This window comes from Physella acuta, unplaced genomic scaffold, assembly GCF_028476545.2.
Source record: "Physella acuta isolate Inbredline_101_S28 unplaced genomic scaffold, ASM2847654v3 ptg001125l, whole genome shotgun sequence".
Lineage (NCBI taxonomy): Eukaryota > Metazoa > Mollusca > Gastropoda > Physidae > Physella > Physella acuta.
The window spans coordinates 76,685-94,975 of NW_026732642.1; the positions used below are offsets into that span (position 1 = coordinate 76,685).

The 18,291-nt window shown below is 33.0% G+C and overlaps 1 protein-coding gene across 1 annotated transcript; it reads left to right on the top strand.

Annotated features, from left to right (window-relative positions):
- The first annotated feature begins 152 nt into the window (after window positions 1-152).
- Window positions 153-18,177, top strand: LOC131956051 (FACT complex subunit SPT16). Its single transcript, XM_059320403.1, has 25 exons — window positions 153-281; window positions 9,051-9,149; window positions 9,322-9,486; window positions 9,620-9,685; window positions 9,845-9,937; window positions 10,065-10,211; window positions 10,330-10,481; window positions 10,811-10,983; window positions 11,366-11,530; window positions 11,658-11,764; window positions 12,095-12,268; window positions 12,356-12,471; window positions 12,633-12,715; window positions 12,804-12,874; window positions 13,331-13,455; window positions 13,539-13,674; window positions 13,811-13,937; window positions 14,052-14,170; window positions 14,278-14,403; window positions 14,568-14,756; window positions 14,862-15,031; window positions 15,127-15,256; window positions 17,134-17,269; window positions 17,371-17,445; window positions 17,568-18,177. The coding sequence occupies exons 1-25, from the start codon at window positions 216-218 to the stop codon at window positions 17,777-17,779; spliced, it is 3,222 nt and encodes a 1,073-aa protein (XP_059176386.1). The 5' UTR covers window positions 153-215; the 3' UTR covers window positions 17,780-18,177.
- Window positions 18,178-18,291: the final 114 nt, after the last annotated feature.

Below are 18,291 nucleotides of genomic sequence, written 5' to 3' on the forward strand. Positions count from 1 at the left end.
CTTAATCTACAAATTTACATTAAGTTCGGTTAAAAAAATTTTTTGTTTTAACGTGTATAATACATTTTAAATAATAAAAACAAAATACTAAAGGTAAAAAGAATTTTGTAAATTTTTGTCTGACATTTAAAAACACATTTTTATCTGGCAGTGCATCTTTGACGTCAGTATCCCGCCATTGATTCATTGATGCTGTTCTAATAAGAGTAGCAACGATGAGTATCAAAGTCGATAAGGATGCCTTTTATAGGCGAATGAAAAAGATTTATTCATCATGGGCTGTAAGCAACTAGATTCTATTTGATGTTGAACCATTCACTTTTTAAAAAGTTTGCTTTATGTTACTTCAATCTTAGATCTCGTGCAATGTTTGTTCCTTAGAATCAACATACCCTGTTATCGATAGTGATACCATTTTGGCTGATTTTGGGCATTTGCCTTTCATTTACTGTCATTTAGCCGTGAATTAGACATATACTTTATTCATATTGCTTTAAGAAACTTTTATAACACTTACAAGCAATGAATCTAAATTCTAATTGCACAAAAAAAAGGGTAAAATCTTAGTTTAGCGTCGTAAATTCCAACGTAGCTAGTAATGTGCGATGAAGGTAACTAATGAATATTTCTTTCATTTGGCCAAATTTATGTCATATTTTACCTAATATAACAGATAATTGAATAACAAATCACAATCCAAGACCAAACCAGTCATAAATATCCTGGAATAAACTTTAAACTACTCCGTTCGAGACAAAAATGAGTAAATACAAGCAGCGGCCATGTTTTAAAAACAATAAATTGTCTATTCGCATGTCTTTTGTGTTGATTTTGTGGTTTAATATGATTGTTTTGTATTGCTGTAATATATGCCGGGGGTCGTCCATAAATGACGTCACACTCGTAGGGGGGAGGGGGGTCCGTAATTTTGTGACGTTGTGTGATGAGGGGGAGGGGGGGGGGGTTTCAGATGGTGCGACGTCACACTTTTGCATTTTAAAAAAGCAATGTTAGAAAACGAATTTTAGACGTTATTTTGCGTTTTAAAAAACTGTTTTAATACATTTTAATAACAATTGATTAAAATACTCTATTTTGACAGAGTTCAGACAAGATTTTGGAAAAATATAGCTGTTTAAAAACAATTCACCTGCAATTTTGAGGGGGGTTGTAGGCTGAGGTGTGACGTCATTTTAGGGGGGGGGTCTGGCTTTTCGTGACGACGTGTGACGGAGGGGAGGAGGGGGAGGTAAACATCGTCAAAAAAAAGTGACATCATTTATGGATGACCCCCTGTATAGTAATTTTTCTTTTTTTTAATATAGTTGACATGAATGACTAATAGACCTTATCAGACTTAATAGTGTGCATCCAAGACCACAACAATTGTTGGGAGGTCGAACTTTTGAACACTTTATTTGCAGTAAGCAAATCAATATTAGATCGCTCATAAATGACGTCGCTCTTAAGATAGTAATGACAGCGTGCATTATTACAGAGCAAACATATGAACATATTGTTTCAGATAGAAATTGTGATTTGTGGTGGGGAGAGGTTGAATAGAACTCAGCGATGTGATTTTGGAGACGGGTCAGGTTTTTTTTTTCTCGTGAAAACGGGATGGTTGTGGGAGAAAGACCAGTTGTAGAAGTATGACGCGTCATTCATTGGTGATCCATTTTCTCAGTGGGGACGAAAGAACTGTAAAAAGCTTGCCGAGTCGTATTTCTTGAACCCCACCTTTTTCATTCCCCCACTTAGCACATCGTCACCGAGTTAACGCTCGCATGTGACGTCATGTAGCGGTACTGCCGACCGTTAGGCTAATTTTATAGAGAAAAAAAAACAAGCACTGCCTTTTTGACGCTTTTGCGACGTTTAATTTGATTACATAAGTTGGTGTTCATTAAACGGCCCCTAACACATCTATCACTCGTCCATTTAAACGTACGTAGTTATTTCTGCAAGCTTGCTGTCTTGAAACTTTCGGCCCTTTAAAAATGTATTAAGCTCTCACCGTATAGAACTAGACTACCCATATTAAGCTCCAAAATAAGCTTGGTGAAAACAGGATGGCCGTCCGATTTTGAAGCTGCTCTGCGCTTTATAAAAACCACAATAAACGATAAGATGACACTTATATTGAAGTAAATTATAGTTCTGAATATTGATACATTAAAAGTGATATTCGGAAATTAAGAGCCAGACAGTCAACATGATATTTCAATTTAAGTCCAAGAAAATAAATTTCCTCAAACGATGGAACATTACTAAATTTTCGCGCAGTTTAGCGAAATTGAATTTAAGTATTTACGTCATCTTACAAAGCGCGATAGCCTACTGGTGCTCTAACGCGGCCCATGCTAATGGCCGTATTCCTAACGCCCCGCATTAGACGCGGCTTATTCGTCGGCAGGCATTTGGTGGCAAGCCTTTTTGACGGGGATAATGTGTTGCGGCCGTTTTGCCGAATGTCTTAAACTAGCAGGCTTGCAACATTTGTGATGATTCGTTTTAAGCAAGGTATACGTATACTAATGCTTATTTATCGTTATTTTGATTGAACAAAGCATTATAGAGGTTCTCCATTAACCACCTAGGTATTTTTACCCGTTCACCTCCTTCCATGAGACCGACACATCATAAATTGCGGAGCCGCCTGAGTTGACGTCACAAATCTTCACTCACTCCCGTAGCAAATCATATGTGACATCATTTACGGACAACCCCATATCACTCACTTGGGTACTTGATGTTGACATTTTGACAACAAAAGGATAACCAAATTGTGTCTGGCAGGTGGAGACTTGCGATCGACCATAATGACAACACGCACTTAAGGGGTGGAGTGGCTGATTGTTTTAGATTATGTTTTAGAGGGAAGCTGGTGAATAATACATTTTGTCTCTCTGCATATATAAATGATGACAAACATTTAATGTTGTCAAAATTATGGCTAGAAATCTTAGATAAGGCAGAGCGAAGCGTATTTTTTTACATTATGACATGTTGTGACATTGACAACAAAAATATGACGGAGGTTGGGGTTTAATTAAGGTAAAGAGAAGTAAAAAAAATGTCATAAGTTACGATAGAATCACTAATTGATGAAAAGAAAAACCTGAAATGAAAATAGTGAACATTCAAACAATAAGAAAAAACTCAAACTATATAGTAAGGGGTCATCCATAAATGACGTCACGCTTTTTTTGACGATTTTTACCTCTCCCCCTCCCCTACGTCACACGTCGTCACAAAAAGCCAGACCCCCCCCCCCTAAAATGACGTCACACCTCAACCTACAACCCCCCTCAAAATTGCAGTTGAATTTTTTTAAAACATTGATATTTTTCCAAAATCTTGTCTAAACTTTTACAATTTATTAAAACAGTTATCTTAAACGCGAAATAACGTCTATAATTCGTTTTCTAACATTGCTTATTTATAATGCAAAAATGTGACGTCGCAACAGCTGACCCCCCCCTCCCCCACATCACACATCGTCACAAAATGACGGACCCCCCCTCCCCCCTACGAGTGTGACGTCATTTATGGATGACCCCTAATAGTAAGATCAAATAAACATTAGTAAAAAAAAAAACGTGATTTACTACATGGATACAAGTTGCATCTCACAATGCTTCTAGAACTAATAAAGTTGTTTGTTAGAAAATTCAGTTTTTAAAGAGCAGAATTTAAAAAAAAATGCTTTGTAATACGGACTATACAACGAGACAATCATATTTAAATACATTTTCATACGAATAGAAATGAAAGGGAAGCTACTCTAAATAACATTTTCTTAAGATGGCTGCTGTTTTTAATAGCAAATTTACTATCTCGAAAAGGGTTGATAAAAATTAATTTCAGGATATTTAAATTGATTTAACCATAAATGGTGATCTATTATTCAATTATCTACAATATTTTATCAAAATATACGAAAATATACTCATATTTAATGACATATTCATTAATTCACTCTCTCCTACATTACTAGTTTTGGCCGAATTTACGACGCTAAACTAAGATTTTACCAAAAAAAGGTTACATGGCTTAAAATAAAGTAGTAGGGAGGCTCACTAACTTAAAAGTAGGTACTAGGATTGGCCTCCCGATTCTCGCTGAACGGCGTATTTTTTCTCCCGTTACCGAGCGGTTTGCGTGTGCGGCTACGCGAATTCGACGGTTTAGTAAATTTTTTTCCTCTCCGTTATTGAACGGTCAAATTTAATGTGGAAATTGTTTTTCTACTTAAAAATGGACTTTGCCTGGCTTTTTGTCTTTTGTTTTTATTTTCATGGATTATTCAAAATGGAGTTTTTCATTGAAAATAAGGTAAGTTTGATTTATTTTTTTAAATTAACTACTGGACGCATGTCTTTTTTTATTGATTGCTAGAGTCCCTACACCATTTTCCTCTATCATACTGAAATTTGAAAGTGTTTGGATGCAGCTCATAGAAGTTATATGCTGCCCCGTGGGGTGTATGGTTTAGCGCTGTCTTGTGCTTACTTAGAAAGCGAAAGTAAAAAACCGGAAGGAGTCGGGTCTCTTTATTTCTTAATACTTTACGCTTACACGAGAGGGGTATGATTATGTGATGTGTAGGGTCTACTGTGTTGTGGATGGGGAGAGAGTGGGGGGGGGGGGGCTTGACTAATTGTATGACGTCATACGGTGTTAAGCTTAATCATGTTTAAAGACGGCCATTAACTAGGAAATTATTTATTAGATTGTGGGCGTATCAACTTTGACTGTTTTTTTTAATTTAATATTTGGAACATCGTAATTTGTTAACTTATTATTGTAGGTTTTTTTTAAATATAGAATCTATATACAAATCGTATAGGCCCTAGCGTGTTTTATTTTTTTAACTGTGTTCACCGGGAAACGGTCAATGACCGTCCTATTTGACGTCACAGAATTACGGGTGAAAGTGAGGTCAAGTTTTGGCTTTTTCTGATGTGCTACGTGCGTGAGGGTTGAGAAAATGTAACTTAGTAAACATCGGTGGGTTATACAACTTGGTGACGTCATTTATGGACAATTTTTTTTTCGCCCGCTGATAGGTACAAAGACTTTACTGCATTTTTAAGTTTCTCATCGCATGTGTTTGAATGTAAACTTTGTAGCGCCGTGCATTTTTGGTGTTATCACTGTAGCCTGGGCGGCAAAGCTGTTTTATCGTGAGCATTAATGACGCGAGCGCTTAGCCACGTGCCTTATTGATGAGCGGTTTTGTCGGGGATTTCAGTGTCGGTTTTGTCGGGGATTTCAATGTCGGTTTTGTCGGGGATATCAATGTCGGTTTTGTCGGGGATATCAATGTCGGATTTGTCGGGGATATCATTGATCAATGTCGGTTTTGTCGGGGATTTCACTGTCGGTTTTGTCGGGGATTTCAGTGTCGGTTTTGTCGGGGATTTCAGTGTCGGTTTTGTCGGGGATTTCAATGTCGGGAGTTTTGTCACATGGCATATGGACAGTAGCATTTTGTGGTGGGATATTTTAAGGGAGCCTTATATTACAAGGCCATTTATTTTTAACGGGATCGATTTTTCAGGACCCTTAATATTGCCCTGTCGGGGTATTTTTTTTATGTATGAGGATAATTTTAGCAAACAATTTTTGTACTTACCTACATTTTTATTTTGCTTTACATATGTGTTTTTATTTGCTAGTTATATTTTATTTATTGTCATGCTAATGAAGTATGTTTTATATTCCAGACAGAATATGCACTTCTAAAGCAGAGCAGAAACCATATGTAGAACTATATATTATAAATTATAATAAAGAATAAAGTTCTTTGGTGTACTCCTATATATAAATTGTTCATCATTATTTTTTTACTCTAATAAAACTGCAGTTTATTTTTACTACAAGCATATTCATTGAGATTAAAATTAAAATAAATGAGGCCCAGCAAGGGACAGCATTTGAGCCAGCAGTGAAGAAAAAAAATATTTCTTTTCAAAATGACAACTGTTCCTTAGAAATGCAAAATATCTTGGTATAAATCAGAAACATTATCATAAACAAAATTAAACTAAATCCTCATTTAAAAGTAGAGTGGTTATGACTTTGCCCAGCTGTCTTCAATTTCCATAGAATATCAGGTACTCATTACAGCTGGGTGGACTCGGGGATGTCCTATCAACCTCAGTCCGGGATCCGAACTTGAGGCTTAAGGTTAACATTTGGGCGTTCTTTCATCTGACCATGTCATCCCTTCATTTAATTACAATCACTGAATCAGACTAAGGGTCTTAAACAAAGTTAAAGGATTTGCCATCAATGTAACATCAACATATTTATTTTCACTTTTGGAACAATGATAATCATTTACATAATTACAATGTGAGTTGTATCAATTCTTCAGCTCAATGAAAAGAAAAACATACCTTGATGCTAATTATTTAGTTAGTATTAATAGTTAATAGACACACTTTTAGAACTTCATTCAAGCAAGCTCCATGCTTGATAGTTTTAATAAATAGATAGAACTCACACTCAGATTGTGCTAAAAGTTTTGGTTTTTTAAAAGGGGGGTACCTTCTTCAACCATATATTTCTGGAAAACAAATGGAGTCACAACCAGTATTTTGATTATTTCTTTTGTAGTATAGAGTTATCTTAAGTTAAGCAAATTTTGAAACTTAAATGCTCAGTAGTTTAAATTTGCCATAATTTTGTATTTCACATAAACCAGACTTCGGTTTTGTAGAATCGCATGATTTATCAGCTTTGCATCATGATATACACAAATCTTTCATGCTATGATCAATATTTTGATATTATTCATTGACACACCCATAGTTACTCATTCTGAGTTATTTTGAGCTTAATATTTCTAATAGTTAAAATTTAAACTGTGTTTGTATGAAAGCACTGCGTGTTCAAAAATAGGGGGGTACCATGTTTAACTTTTGTTGTTCAATAATCCTACCCATAAATATCTTATTTTTTGGTTTATTATGCTTCCATATATGATAAAAAAAGATACTGGAAAGTTTAAACAAATTCTACCATGTAGTTTACAGGCTATGATCATTTTAGTGCACTCTAAAAAAATCTTTATCACAGAAATTTAAAAAATCCTATGTTAAAAAATGCACCTTTTTTAATAGGAAAAAAAATCATAACTTTTTAACCGTTAGAGCTACATAAAAAAGGAAAACTGTTCTGTGATTCTAATTTTTTGCTCCTTCTACCTGCAGTCATTGTTTTGCAATCAAACCATTTTTGAAATTATATCCTAGTACCTACTTAAAAGCGTCCTTGGTTGCTAACCAGAACATGGCGTAAGGATCGGACCATGACTTCCGGCGAGTTTTTCGACTTAGTTCCAGAGACCTTCTTAGAATTACTTTTAAAAATGTTTATCACGAGTAAAATGGCGGGTTTTCACGTTATAAAAACATGCTATAGGTGGCAAGGCTAAATATGCCAGAAAAGCATTTTCAAAAATTGCTTTGGGGAATGTAGGCTAAATTTAAAGTCGGTGTCATTCAAAATAATATAACTTTTTAAATATAGATCTCCCTATCACAAAATTGATTTCCAAAGTAAAGCATTATTAGTTTTATCATTCTATGAAAAAATAAATCAAATATCTTCAACACTTTTTTTTATATGATGTGTCCAAAAAATGACAACCAATTTTTTTTATTTTTTTTGACCACGTGACCGCTATTTGAATGGATACGTTTACCTGGCATGGTTTTTTATTTTGCTCTTTTGTACAATAAAAATTGTTATAAAATTAAAGAAATAAAAGAATTCAAACATCACTTCTGTCTTGTCTTTTTTAAAATTTATTTCTGATGACATTCTCTTAATTTTTTTTCCTCTATAAATATATCCCGACGATAGACGGGCCAATTCTACTTTTAGGAACTCTCTTGTGAAAAAAAATTAGATCTATTTCACGGTCACTTAAAAAGTTAAACCCTTCAACTTTTAACCAGGTTGTCATGGATGATCAGTCATATCATAGCTGTGAGTGACAAAACATTTTAAAATTCAATAATTTAGTCTAAACTCGCTACAACCCCTAATTAGTGCCTAGAGGATAAAGTATGGACGTTTTTTATTCAGTTGTCATGTTTAAATTGAGAATTGAGTAGATTTCACATATAGTAAGAAAAACTATAAAGTAGGTCTAGATCTAGAATCTAGTCAGTAACTTGTTAATAAGACTGTACTGTGTGTCATCTGGCTGCAAGTGGGAAGTGAACTCTAACCCGAGAAAATGGTTTGGGCTCAACAGGGTTCGCACGCAGTCAAAAAAACGTGAATTTCGAAATTTTATTTCCTGGCTGGGTGAACCGGAAATTTCTATGAATAGCCGGGAAATATCTTTAAAAAACGGGAAATCTTGCTTCCCATGGTTTTTTTCCTTTCGGGTGTTGCGATATTTGGACAGAGTATAGGCCAATCCAATTGCTAGTCTCGCTGTGTCTCATGATCTAGTTTTGGCTAGTCTTGCCAGTTCTCGTGGTGCCTCTTTACTGTTGATCTGTTTTCCGCCCATCACGCAAGCATACACGGTACATCTACTGACTGCTATGCTAGCTTCGGGTTACCCAACATTGACGTGACGTCATTTTTTTTTCAGGATTGGTTTAAAATTTAGTTAAGGCCACACATGATTTTTTTTATTTTTGGTAATTTCAACTCTCTGTTGTCTAGAGATTGCCCTAAATAAACTGTATTACTAGGATCGCGCACGAGTACAGTCTTGTTTAATATTAATACCTATTTTAAGGATAACCGCTGTAGCAGACCTCACGGTTAGCCACAAATTAAAAAAATGAAATTTGCGAAAGCCAGCTTTTCTAGCATTCATGACAAAAAATTAAAGGCTAGTGTATTAGTACAATAGTAACAGTGAGGGATATTATTCAAACTTCCTGTCTTAAAGCAAATTATTTGCTGTTTACATTTTGTTGGTTGGGTGAATAACTATTAGGTACACATTTTTGGCTGACTTCATACTTCATGGATAAATGTTAATTTGTTGATAAATTAAATGTTCTATTTAGAAATCAACTGGAGACGAAGGCATTGCCAAAATGGATGCCTTAATTACAGCTGTTGGTGTTGATGAAGAGGTCATTTACTCAAAGTCCACAGCTTTACAGGTCAGTTTGTTTTGAACAAATATTTGTATGGCTTTTAATGCATTATTTTTTTTAGAGTAAGTCTTATAGCTTTTACTTCTTAGCTTTTTATAGACATTATGTTACCATTATATCGACCTTATTAACATAAATTTTATTTTGACTTCAATATGGAAAAATTAATTTATTGCAGACATGGCTGTTCGGTTATGAACTTACAGATACCATTATGGTAATGTGTCAGCAAGTCATTTGTCTAATGGCCAGCAAGAAAAAAATTGAATTCCTGAAACAATTGGACAGCTCAAAGGAAAATGATCAGGGAATTCCTTCTCTTAAACTCATAACAAGAGAAAAGGTAAGTAATATTATTACTTGATCTAAAACTCACCTATGTATTTGCTATCGTCTTTTTAATGCATTTTTTTTTTCTTGATGAAAGTTATTTTGTTACTGTTATTAATTGTTTATTTACTGAATCTGACTTACAGGGTGATAAAGAAAAAGACAAGGCCAACTTTCAGAAATTGATTGAATATATTAAGAAAAGTAAAAAAGTAAGCAAGTATTCCCCTTTGTAGATTTTTTTCCTCATCTTATTCCATCTATTGTTATATGAATGTTGAAGGAAAATGATTATGTGAAAAACTGTAGGGTTTTTCCCCCACTATTTTAATCATTCATAGTTTTTGTATAAATAATTCCTTTTTTCATAGGGAAAAACAGTTGGTGAGTTCAGCAAAGACAAATATCCTGGTGAATTGATGGATGGATGGAGAAATGCTATCAAAGAGGCTGGTTTTGAAAAGGTAGTGGATTATTTCAAGTAAATAGTATTTTGCATTAGTCTTATGTTTTCACTTTGAAAACAGTTTACTAAAGTTGTGCTTTTTAGTCAGCTGTTGTCCAATAATGCTGTTTTAAATACTTTTGTAGGTAGATGTTTCATCTCAGTTTGCCTACATTATGGCTCCTAAAGAAGAATCTGAAATTAAAACAATCCAGAGAGCCAGTCAGGTTACCTGTGATGTTTTCAACAAATATCTCAAAGAGCAAATAATGGAAATCATTGATGCTGACAAAGTAAATTATTTTTTAAATAGTTCTTTAGGCTTCGGCTTTACTTTATCTTTTTCTGCTCAATCAAACTGAATATCAGTACATGTTAACTAGCATTTCCCTTTATTTTAAATATGTACAGAAAGTAAAACATGCAAAGCTGTCAGATGGTGTTGAGCAAGCCTTACAGAACAAAAAGTATGTGTCGGGAGTGGATACCAGTCAGCTTGATGTCTGTTATCCAGCAATCATCCAGAGTGGTGGGAAATATAGTCTGAAATTCAGTACTACAAGGTGGGTTTTTCATTCTGTAAAATGTTTTTATTATTGTGATTGTTGGGATGTGAAAGTAAAATGATTATTTGGGATTGTGATGCATAAGATTTTGGATTAAAAATTACTTTTTACATAAAGGAGGATAAGTGAAGTTTTTGTGCTGAGTTTAGACAGTTCCATTTGGTTGAGTTATATTTTTATAGTCTTAATGTCTACACCTCAACTTTATTTTTATCCTTATCAATGTCCCTTACATTCCTGCTGTCTGATGACGTTGGTCTATGTGCTATTATGAACAGTAAAATAAACAAATTATAGTTAACAAAATATGGTTTTGTTTTAAACAGCGATGAAAACAACCTTCAGTTTGATGCTATTGTATGTGCAATGGGTGTACGGTACAAATCATACTGTTCAAATATTGTTCGTACATTGTTGGTTAATCCTGAAGAACCTATCCAGAAGGTGTATGAATTTCTTGTGCAGGTGGAAGAGGAGGTTATTAACAAACTTCAACATGGTATAGTTTTTATTTTATTGTTTATAACCTAAATTTTCAAGTACCAAATCTTATTTTATTTCATATAGTTTTTTCTTCATGCATAAGTACTAAAATAATGAGAGAGCTTTCAATCAAACAAAATGAAGACTAATCTTACAAGTAAATTTAAGACTAGAGGGTCACAAACTTGTTTCATACATGGGGCTAAGATTGGATGGACAACTACCAATATTAAAATGCAAATGCATGAAACATGTTAATAACCAGACCAGACAAGTTTCTTCTACATTAAGCATCTAATTTGCTCTTTGTTGTTTTAGACACAAAACGGTTATTTTTTTAAAAATTATCTTAATTCCATATAAAATTCCATTTAAATATGTGGTATTTTGTCTTCCAGGAGTGAAACTGAGTGATGTTTATGAAACAGGTCTTGCACTGGTAAAAAAAGAACACCCTGAGCTAGAAGACAAAATGATCAAAAGCTTTGGCTTTGGAATGGGAATTGAATTCAGAGAAGCTTCTCTTCTTATTGCCCCTAAAACAAGAGCCCCTGCTAAAAAAGGTTTTTATTTCTTCTCTGATATCAAGTAAATATATAAAAAAAAAGAGAGCACTCATCTGTAAATCATCTGTTGTTTACTTAGGTCTGCTGGACTGGTAATTGAGGCGTTGTATTTATTTTTTATCAGGAATGGTGTTTAACATAAGCATTGGCTTTGCTGACTTGGTAAATAGTGAGAAAAATGGGAATAAAAAGGCAGCGCTATTCCTTGGCGATACAGTACTTGTAAATGAGGTTGGTTTTTTTTTTTTTTTTTGTTAATATAATCCTTTGCACATAATGCATTGGGGTTAATGTCTTAAAGCATTAGCCTTTTTTTCATCCACAAATTATAATTTTAACAAATTAGCGCCTTTTGATATAAGTATTTAACTCAGCATGCATGAAGTAATATGGTAGACTTACATTGCATTAAAATTAAGTTTTTGTGTAAATATGTATTGTATAAATACTACTAAATTGTACTGGCTGACTCAAACTTTCTCCTTAATACTACTGTAACCCTGGGATACGCAAAAAATTACACTTTACTGTCTTTTTTAACTGTATATTATTTTCTAATAGGGAGCACCGGCAAGTGTCCTTACAACTACAAAGAAGCTTCTAAAACACATTGGTATATTTTTAAAAGATGATGATGAGGAGGAAGAGGAGGAAGAAGAAGAACTTGAGAAGGAAGCAGAACAGTTTTTAGGGAGGGGAGGTAGAAGAACGGCTATGGTGGAGAGTAGAACCAGAGTGAGAATTTTTTTTTACTATACAAACAAATCTTTATGTAAATAATTTTTCTAAAATTATGTAAATATTGATATCTTATTTTTCCAGACAGAAGCACCTTCAGAAGAAAAGAGACAACAACATCAGAAAGAATTAGCTCAAAGATTAAATGAAGAAGCCAGGGAGAGGTTGCGTGGTATCAAGTCAGGAGGTGAAGACAAAAAGTAAGTTAATATGTGTTGTTAGTCATACCCTTTTTAGATATACATTAAAAGTAATATTATCTTTTTGCAAATGGCCTTGTCCACTCTTTTTATAATCCACTAAAACTGTTAATAATGAAAACTAGTGCCAAGAGCTAATGAAGTATTTTTTGTTATTTTAGAGCACGAAAGTCAAACGTTTCTTACAAAAATCCAAACAATTTTCCTGAAGAGGCTGAATGTAGAGATCTCAAACTGTTTGTGGGTAAGATAGTTTAGAAACCACTTTTAAAAAAAAAATGATCCAGATTTGATATATTAAATAACTTAATACCTTAATACCTTTTTTTTAGACAAGAAATACGAGACCATTGTTCTGCCAATTTTTGGCACTGCCACACCATTTCACATTTCAACAATTAAGGTACGAACTTTTATACATTCTAGCTTTAGTCTAGCAACTTGTGGCATAAGATTACTATTTGCTGCTCTTCCAATTACTTCTAAATTTCTGTTGTTGTTTTTTTTTCAAATAAATGGTGCACATAATTTTAATAAGCCTTTTTAATGTAACTTCTCTGGTGTAAAATATGAGTTAAACACTTCATATAGTGTCTACATGAAGTTCCCTTTATCCTCAAAGGATTGCTGACACTCACTTAATAAACAGAAACTATGTTTAAAAACTAGGTCCACTGTCTTTTGACAGTATTCTTTATGTGTATCCTTTAGTTGTTGATGTCAAACACCTGTTAAAGCTTTGTGACATCAAATAACCTCCCAGAGCTGTCTTTTCCCAGTTTCACCAAGGTACTACTACACACCCCATCCCCTCATGATGGTTCTAGAAAATGTAACTTCATCCTTTATTTATATACAGAACATCAGCCAGTCCGTGGAGGGAGAATACACATACTTAAGAATTAATTTTTTCCACCCCGGCGCTACACTAGGAAGAAATGAAGGCAGCTTTCCTAACCCTGACTTAACCTTTTTAAAAGAAATGTAAGTTAGTTTCAAGATCGCCCTACCTGAATATATGTTTGCTGGAGAATTGTGATTTACAAAACACTTTTTTGTTTCATCAGCACATATCGTAGTTCTAATACAAAAGAGCCAGGTGAAATTTCAGCCCCTTCATCAAATTTAAACACAGCTTTCCGTCTCATTAAGGAAGTACAGAAAAAGTTCAAAACCAGAGAAGCTGAAGAGAGGGAAAAGGAGGTAACATGAGTAGGATATTCATTTCATCTTAGTGGACATCATAAATAGTATGGTCTTATAGTTGATGTGGTGTTTTTTTTTTTTTCTTCTTTGTAAATATTTGTATTTGTATTGATTTTCTGTATTTACTTGTTAGGGTATTGTGAAACAAGACACATTGATCATTAACCCCAACAGAGGTAACCCTAAATTAAAAGACCTGTATATTCGACCAAATATAGTATCCAAAAGAATCTCAGGCACTCTCGAGGCTCATACAAATGGTATTATTTTTTAACTTTTAGCTTGAATTTTTTAACTTTAGATATTCTGTTTATACAATCACATACTATTAGTTGCCAAAGCTAATTTACTTTTAAATATTTTTAAAAATTTAGGTTTCCGGTTTACTTCAGTCAGGGGTGATAAAGTTGACATATTATACAATAACATCAAGCACGCCTTTTTCCAGCCGTGTGATGGAGAGATGATTATTTTACTTCACTTTAACTTGAGAGTAAGCTATGCTTATTTCATGTACAAAAATGTTATATACCAAAATTTTTAAAAAATGTCTTTTCATTACAGGATGGCTGAAGATTAATTTGTTTCTTTATTCTTTAGAATGCTATTTTATTTGGCAAGAAGAAACATATAGATGTTCAGTTTTATACTGAAGTGGGAGAGATTACAACAGATTTAGGTAAACACCAGCACATGCATGACAGGGATGATCTTCATGCTGAACAGGTTGGTTATCTGGAATTGTGACATATCCACTGGATAAGGTTTTTTGTTTAGTAAAAGATAAATACAAATTATCTGTTTGGGGCATTTGCATTTTTAAATATTATTTTTATTTACTTTCTCCTAACATATTCTATTTTTATATATTTTATTTTATTTTCTTATAGGCTGAACGTGAACTGAGACAAAAATTAAAGTCTGCTTTTAAAAGCTTTTGTGAAAAGGTTGAAGGCATTACAAAACAAGAAGTTGAATTTGATTCTCCATTCAGAGACCTTGGTTTCTATGGTGCACCATTCAGAAGCACAGTGCTACTTCAACCTACTAGTGGATGTCTTGTAAATCTAACGGAGTGGGTAGGTATCATTTCATATAAGAAATCTTAGTTTAGACATCTTACCCAAAAACTTCATTAATGTTGTTTAGATGAACTATGATTAAAAATGCCTTTCTTTTAATAGCCTCCTTTTGTGGTTTCCTTGGAAGATATTGAGCTGGTTCACTTCGAAAGAGTATCATTTCAGCTGAAAAATTTCGACATGGTGTTTATTTTTAAAGATTACAGTAAGAAAACAGCCATGATAAATTCTATTGCCATGAATATGCTAGACCATGTGAAGGAGTGGCTCAAGTAAGTTTTGTTTTTTCCATATTTAAACTTTCAATATTTTTTACAAATCACTCAACTTTATCTACATACATTAAAATTGAATAATTGCTTTACAGTTCTTGTGACATCCGTTACACAGAAGGTGTTCAAACTTTGAACTGGGCCAAAATTATGAAAACTATTACAGATGATCCTGAGGGATTTTTTGACAATGGTGGATGGACTTTCCTTGATCCTGACAGTGAGGTAAAACTTTTTTTTTATAATGGTTCATTCTTAAGTTCTGCATTGTTGGGGTTTTTTTTTTTTACTACTTTATTTATAAAAGACCTTTTGTAACTTTGTTTAAATTTTGGTCATAAAATTTTTAAATGAAAAAACTCTCTGACTGAAAAGAATTCTTAATACTCAAGTTCATTACTGGGTTTTTTAAAGCAACTGAAGTAGAATTTACGGAAAGCTTTGCAAGATAAGCTGGGGGGGGGGGGGGGGGAGTATAAGTTACACTTTATTAAAACTGTCATAGTAAATTACAAGCCAATCATTGCAAATCATGTAGAGCTGCTTGTTTTCTGAATCTCTAACAAGTTGTCTATTTTAAAAAAGTGGAAAATCTTTTCATTTAGGTTCATTTTTTTTAATCAGTCATCTGATCAATCATATCTTCACATACTCTCATTTAGTATTTTGTTTCTTTTTAAGTCATCATGATTGATAGTTTTCTTATTTCTTTTTTTTTTTTAATGTTTATAGGGTGAAGTAAGTACTTATTAATAATAGTACTATTTTAATGCTTGAGGTGTAGGCTTAAGATCATAATTTTTATATTTAACTTGGTATACTATGGTTGAAAATGTTGCTTTTGATCAACAAAAAGTAGTCACCAAAAATTTTTTTTTTTTAATTTAGAAATCTTTGTATAGAATGTGTGTTTTTTGTTTTTGCTAGTTTGGGCATTAGGGATATTCTTTAATTTGTTTCTTTATAGCTTTTTTAAAAACTTGTTTCTTTATTATACATTCAATGCAGTTGGTTAAAATATTGAATACATTTAAAATGCTCAGAAACAAGGTTTTTATTTAGTAATTAAAATTAACATTTTGTAGCTAGTGTTTAGCTTTTAGAAAAACCGGTTTCAAAGACTTAACTTTTTAATGACACACTAAGAACACATCCTTGACTTCATAGTTCCTTAATAATTTGCATTTGGACAGCTTAAAACTTATTATCTAGATGTATTTCTATACTAAAAAAAAATTCCCTTTATGTGTGTGCCATCTTAAAATGCATTTGCTGAACACTATTTGTGCTTGTGCTAATTTAATAATAAAGAATTATAAAAATTACGGATTCTATTTAAATAATGGTTTTTGGGATGCAAGTAAGTAAAATAAAAGCTTTGTAATGTAAATGTCTAAAGTCAGCTAAAATGTGTAGACAAAATCCATGTCTTTGACAACTCAATAACTTTCTTATATATGGTCCTTATGGCTTGATATTTAGCTTTATTTGTATTCTGTACACCCAAATAAAAACATTGGCATTTTCACACAATTAATTAGTCTGCCAGTTTATATATTTTTTCTGAATAATTCTAAAAATACCATTTAAGTAGGCCCTACTCCTTACTAATAAATATAGCTTTAATTGATGATTTTAAGTAAAATTGGATCCTTTTTATTCTTCAAACACTATGTTCGCTTAACCTTACCTTTTTTTTTTTACTTTCCTAAACTCATAATTTGCTTAAATGAATTCTTTGCCTTTAAATAATCTCTAATGCAGAACAGTCTCCTTCACCATATCAGATTACAAGTTTTGGTTTTTGTATTGTTTGATTTCACTGATCTTTAATAATCATTCACTCATGTCCCTTGTTCCTTTATTCATTATTTTTTAAAATATGTATTAGAAACTTATTTTTATTGTTTCTAAATATCTATTTTTATTTAAAGTTCTAATTTGATAGAGATGATTATTTTTTTAAATTGTTTAAATATTCATTGGAGCAAATTTGATTTTAATGTTTCAAAACAAAAATGGAAGAATTAGTACAACTTTTTAAAATTTTTAAATGTTATCATTAGCAAGATATAAATTATAAACTTGATTGCTATAACCAGGAGGAGCAGGAAGAAGAAGACAGTGAAGAAGAAGATGACACATTCCAGCCATCTGAAGACGGGTCTGATTTTGATGAAAGTAGTGAAGAAGATAGTGATGAAAGTAATTGGGAAGAGGAGGAAGAGGATGAATCTGGTGATTACCTATTTTTATTTCAGTTTTTTTTTTTATCGGTAAACAGATTGTGCGTTGAAAAAAAATGAAATTCATCATACTATTAATTTTCTTTTTTGTAGGCTCTGAGGAAGATCTGGGTTCTAGTGAGGAGAGTGGCAAAGACTGGGATGAGTTGGAAGAAGAAGCAAGAAGAGGTAAAAATAATTAATCTAGAAACAGGTTTTTATTGCTTTGGCAACTTCACATCCTTTAGCTTGATATTGTTTTACAATATTTGAAAAGTTCCTCTAATAAATTTAATCAACTTATGTTATAGCTGACAAAGAAAAAGATGATGAGATCCCAGAAGCCCGGCCATTACAAAAACACAGATCACGCAGTAAAGGAGGGAGTGGTGGCAGTAGCCGCAACAGCCGAAATAGTCGCCACGGAAGTAGTCATGGAAGTAGCCGCCATGGAGAAAAAAGGGGCAGGGAAAGTAGCAGTGGCAAAAGCAGCTCCCCACAAAAAAAGAAATCCAGGCGCTAGCGGGGATTGAATGTTTGTAAATAAAAATTTGCTGTTTTTCAAAACAATTGCACGGACATTGATAAATACATTTTTTTTGTTTCTGAGAGAAATTATATAATTGATAAATTTTAACATTCTCTTTCACTGATATGTCATTCACAATGATTTATTTGTATAAACATAGTATATCCACATCATACATTTGTAATTTTTAGCATCTGTGCTTGTTAATTATGTACTGTTTATGCCATGAATATTTTCCCCTTGATTAGGCTCATAGAGATTAACATGGTAAATTTAAGTTTATAAGCAGCCTTTAACAGAAGGGGAAAATTGTGACCAGTTTTTATTTATGGATCAATGTTCAACATCTTTATTCTGTTATGAATAACTGTAAATAAAATATTTGGACTACAGCTTTGGGATTTTTTTTACTTTTAGACTATAAGAATCAATTCAAACTACTGAGTGAAAAATTAATTCCTGGACTAAATATTTGGATTTCGTGTATGAAGTTTTTTTTTTTTCAG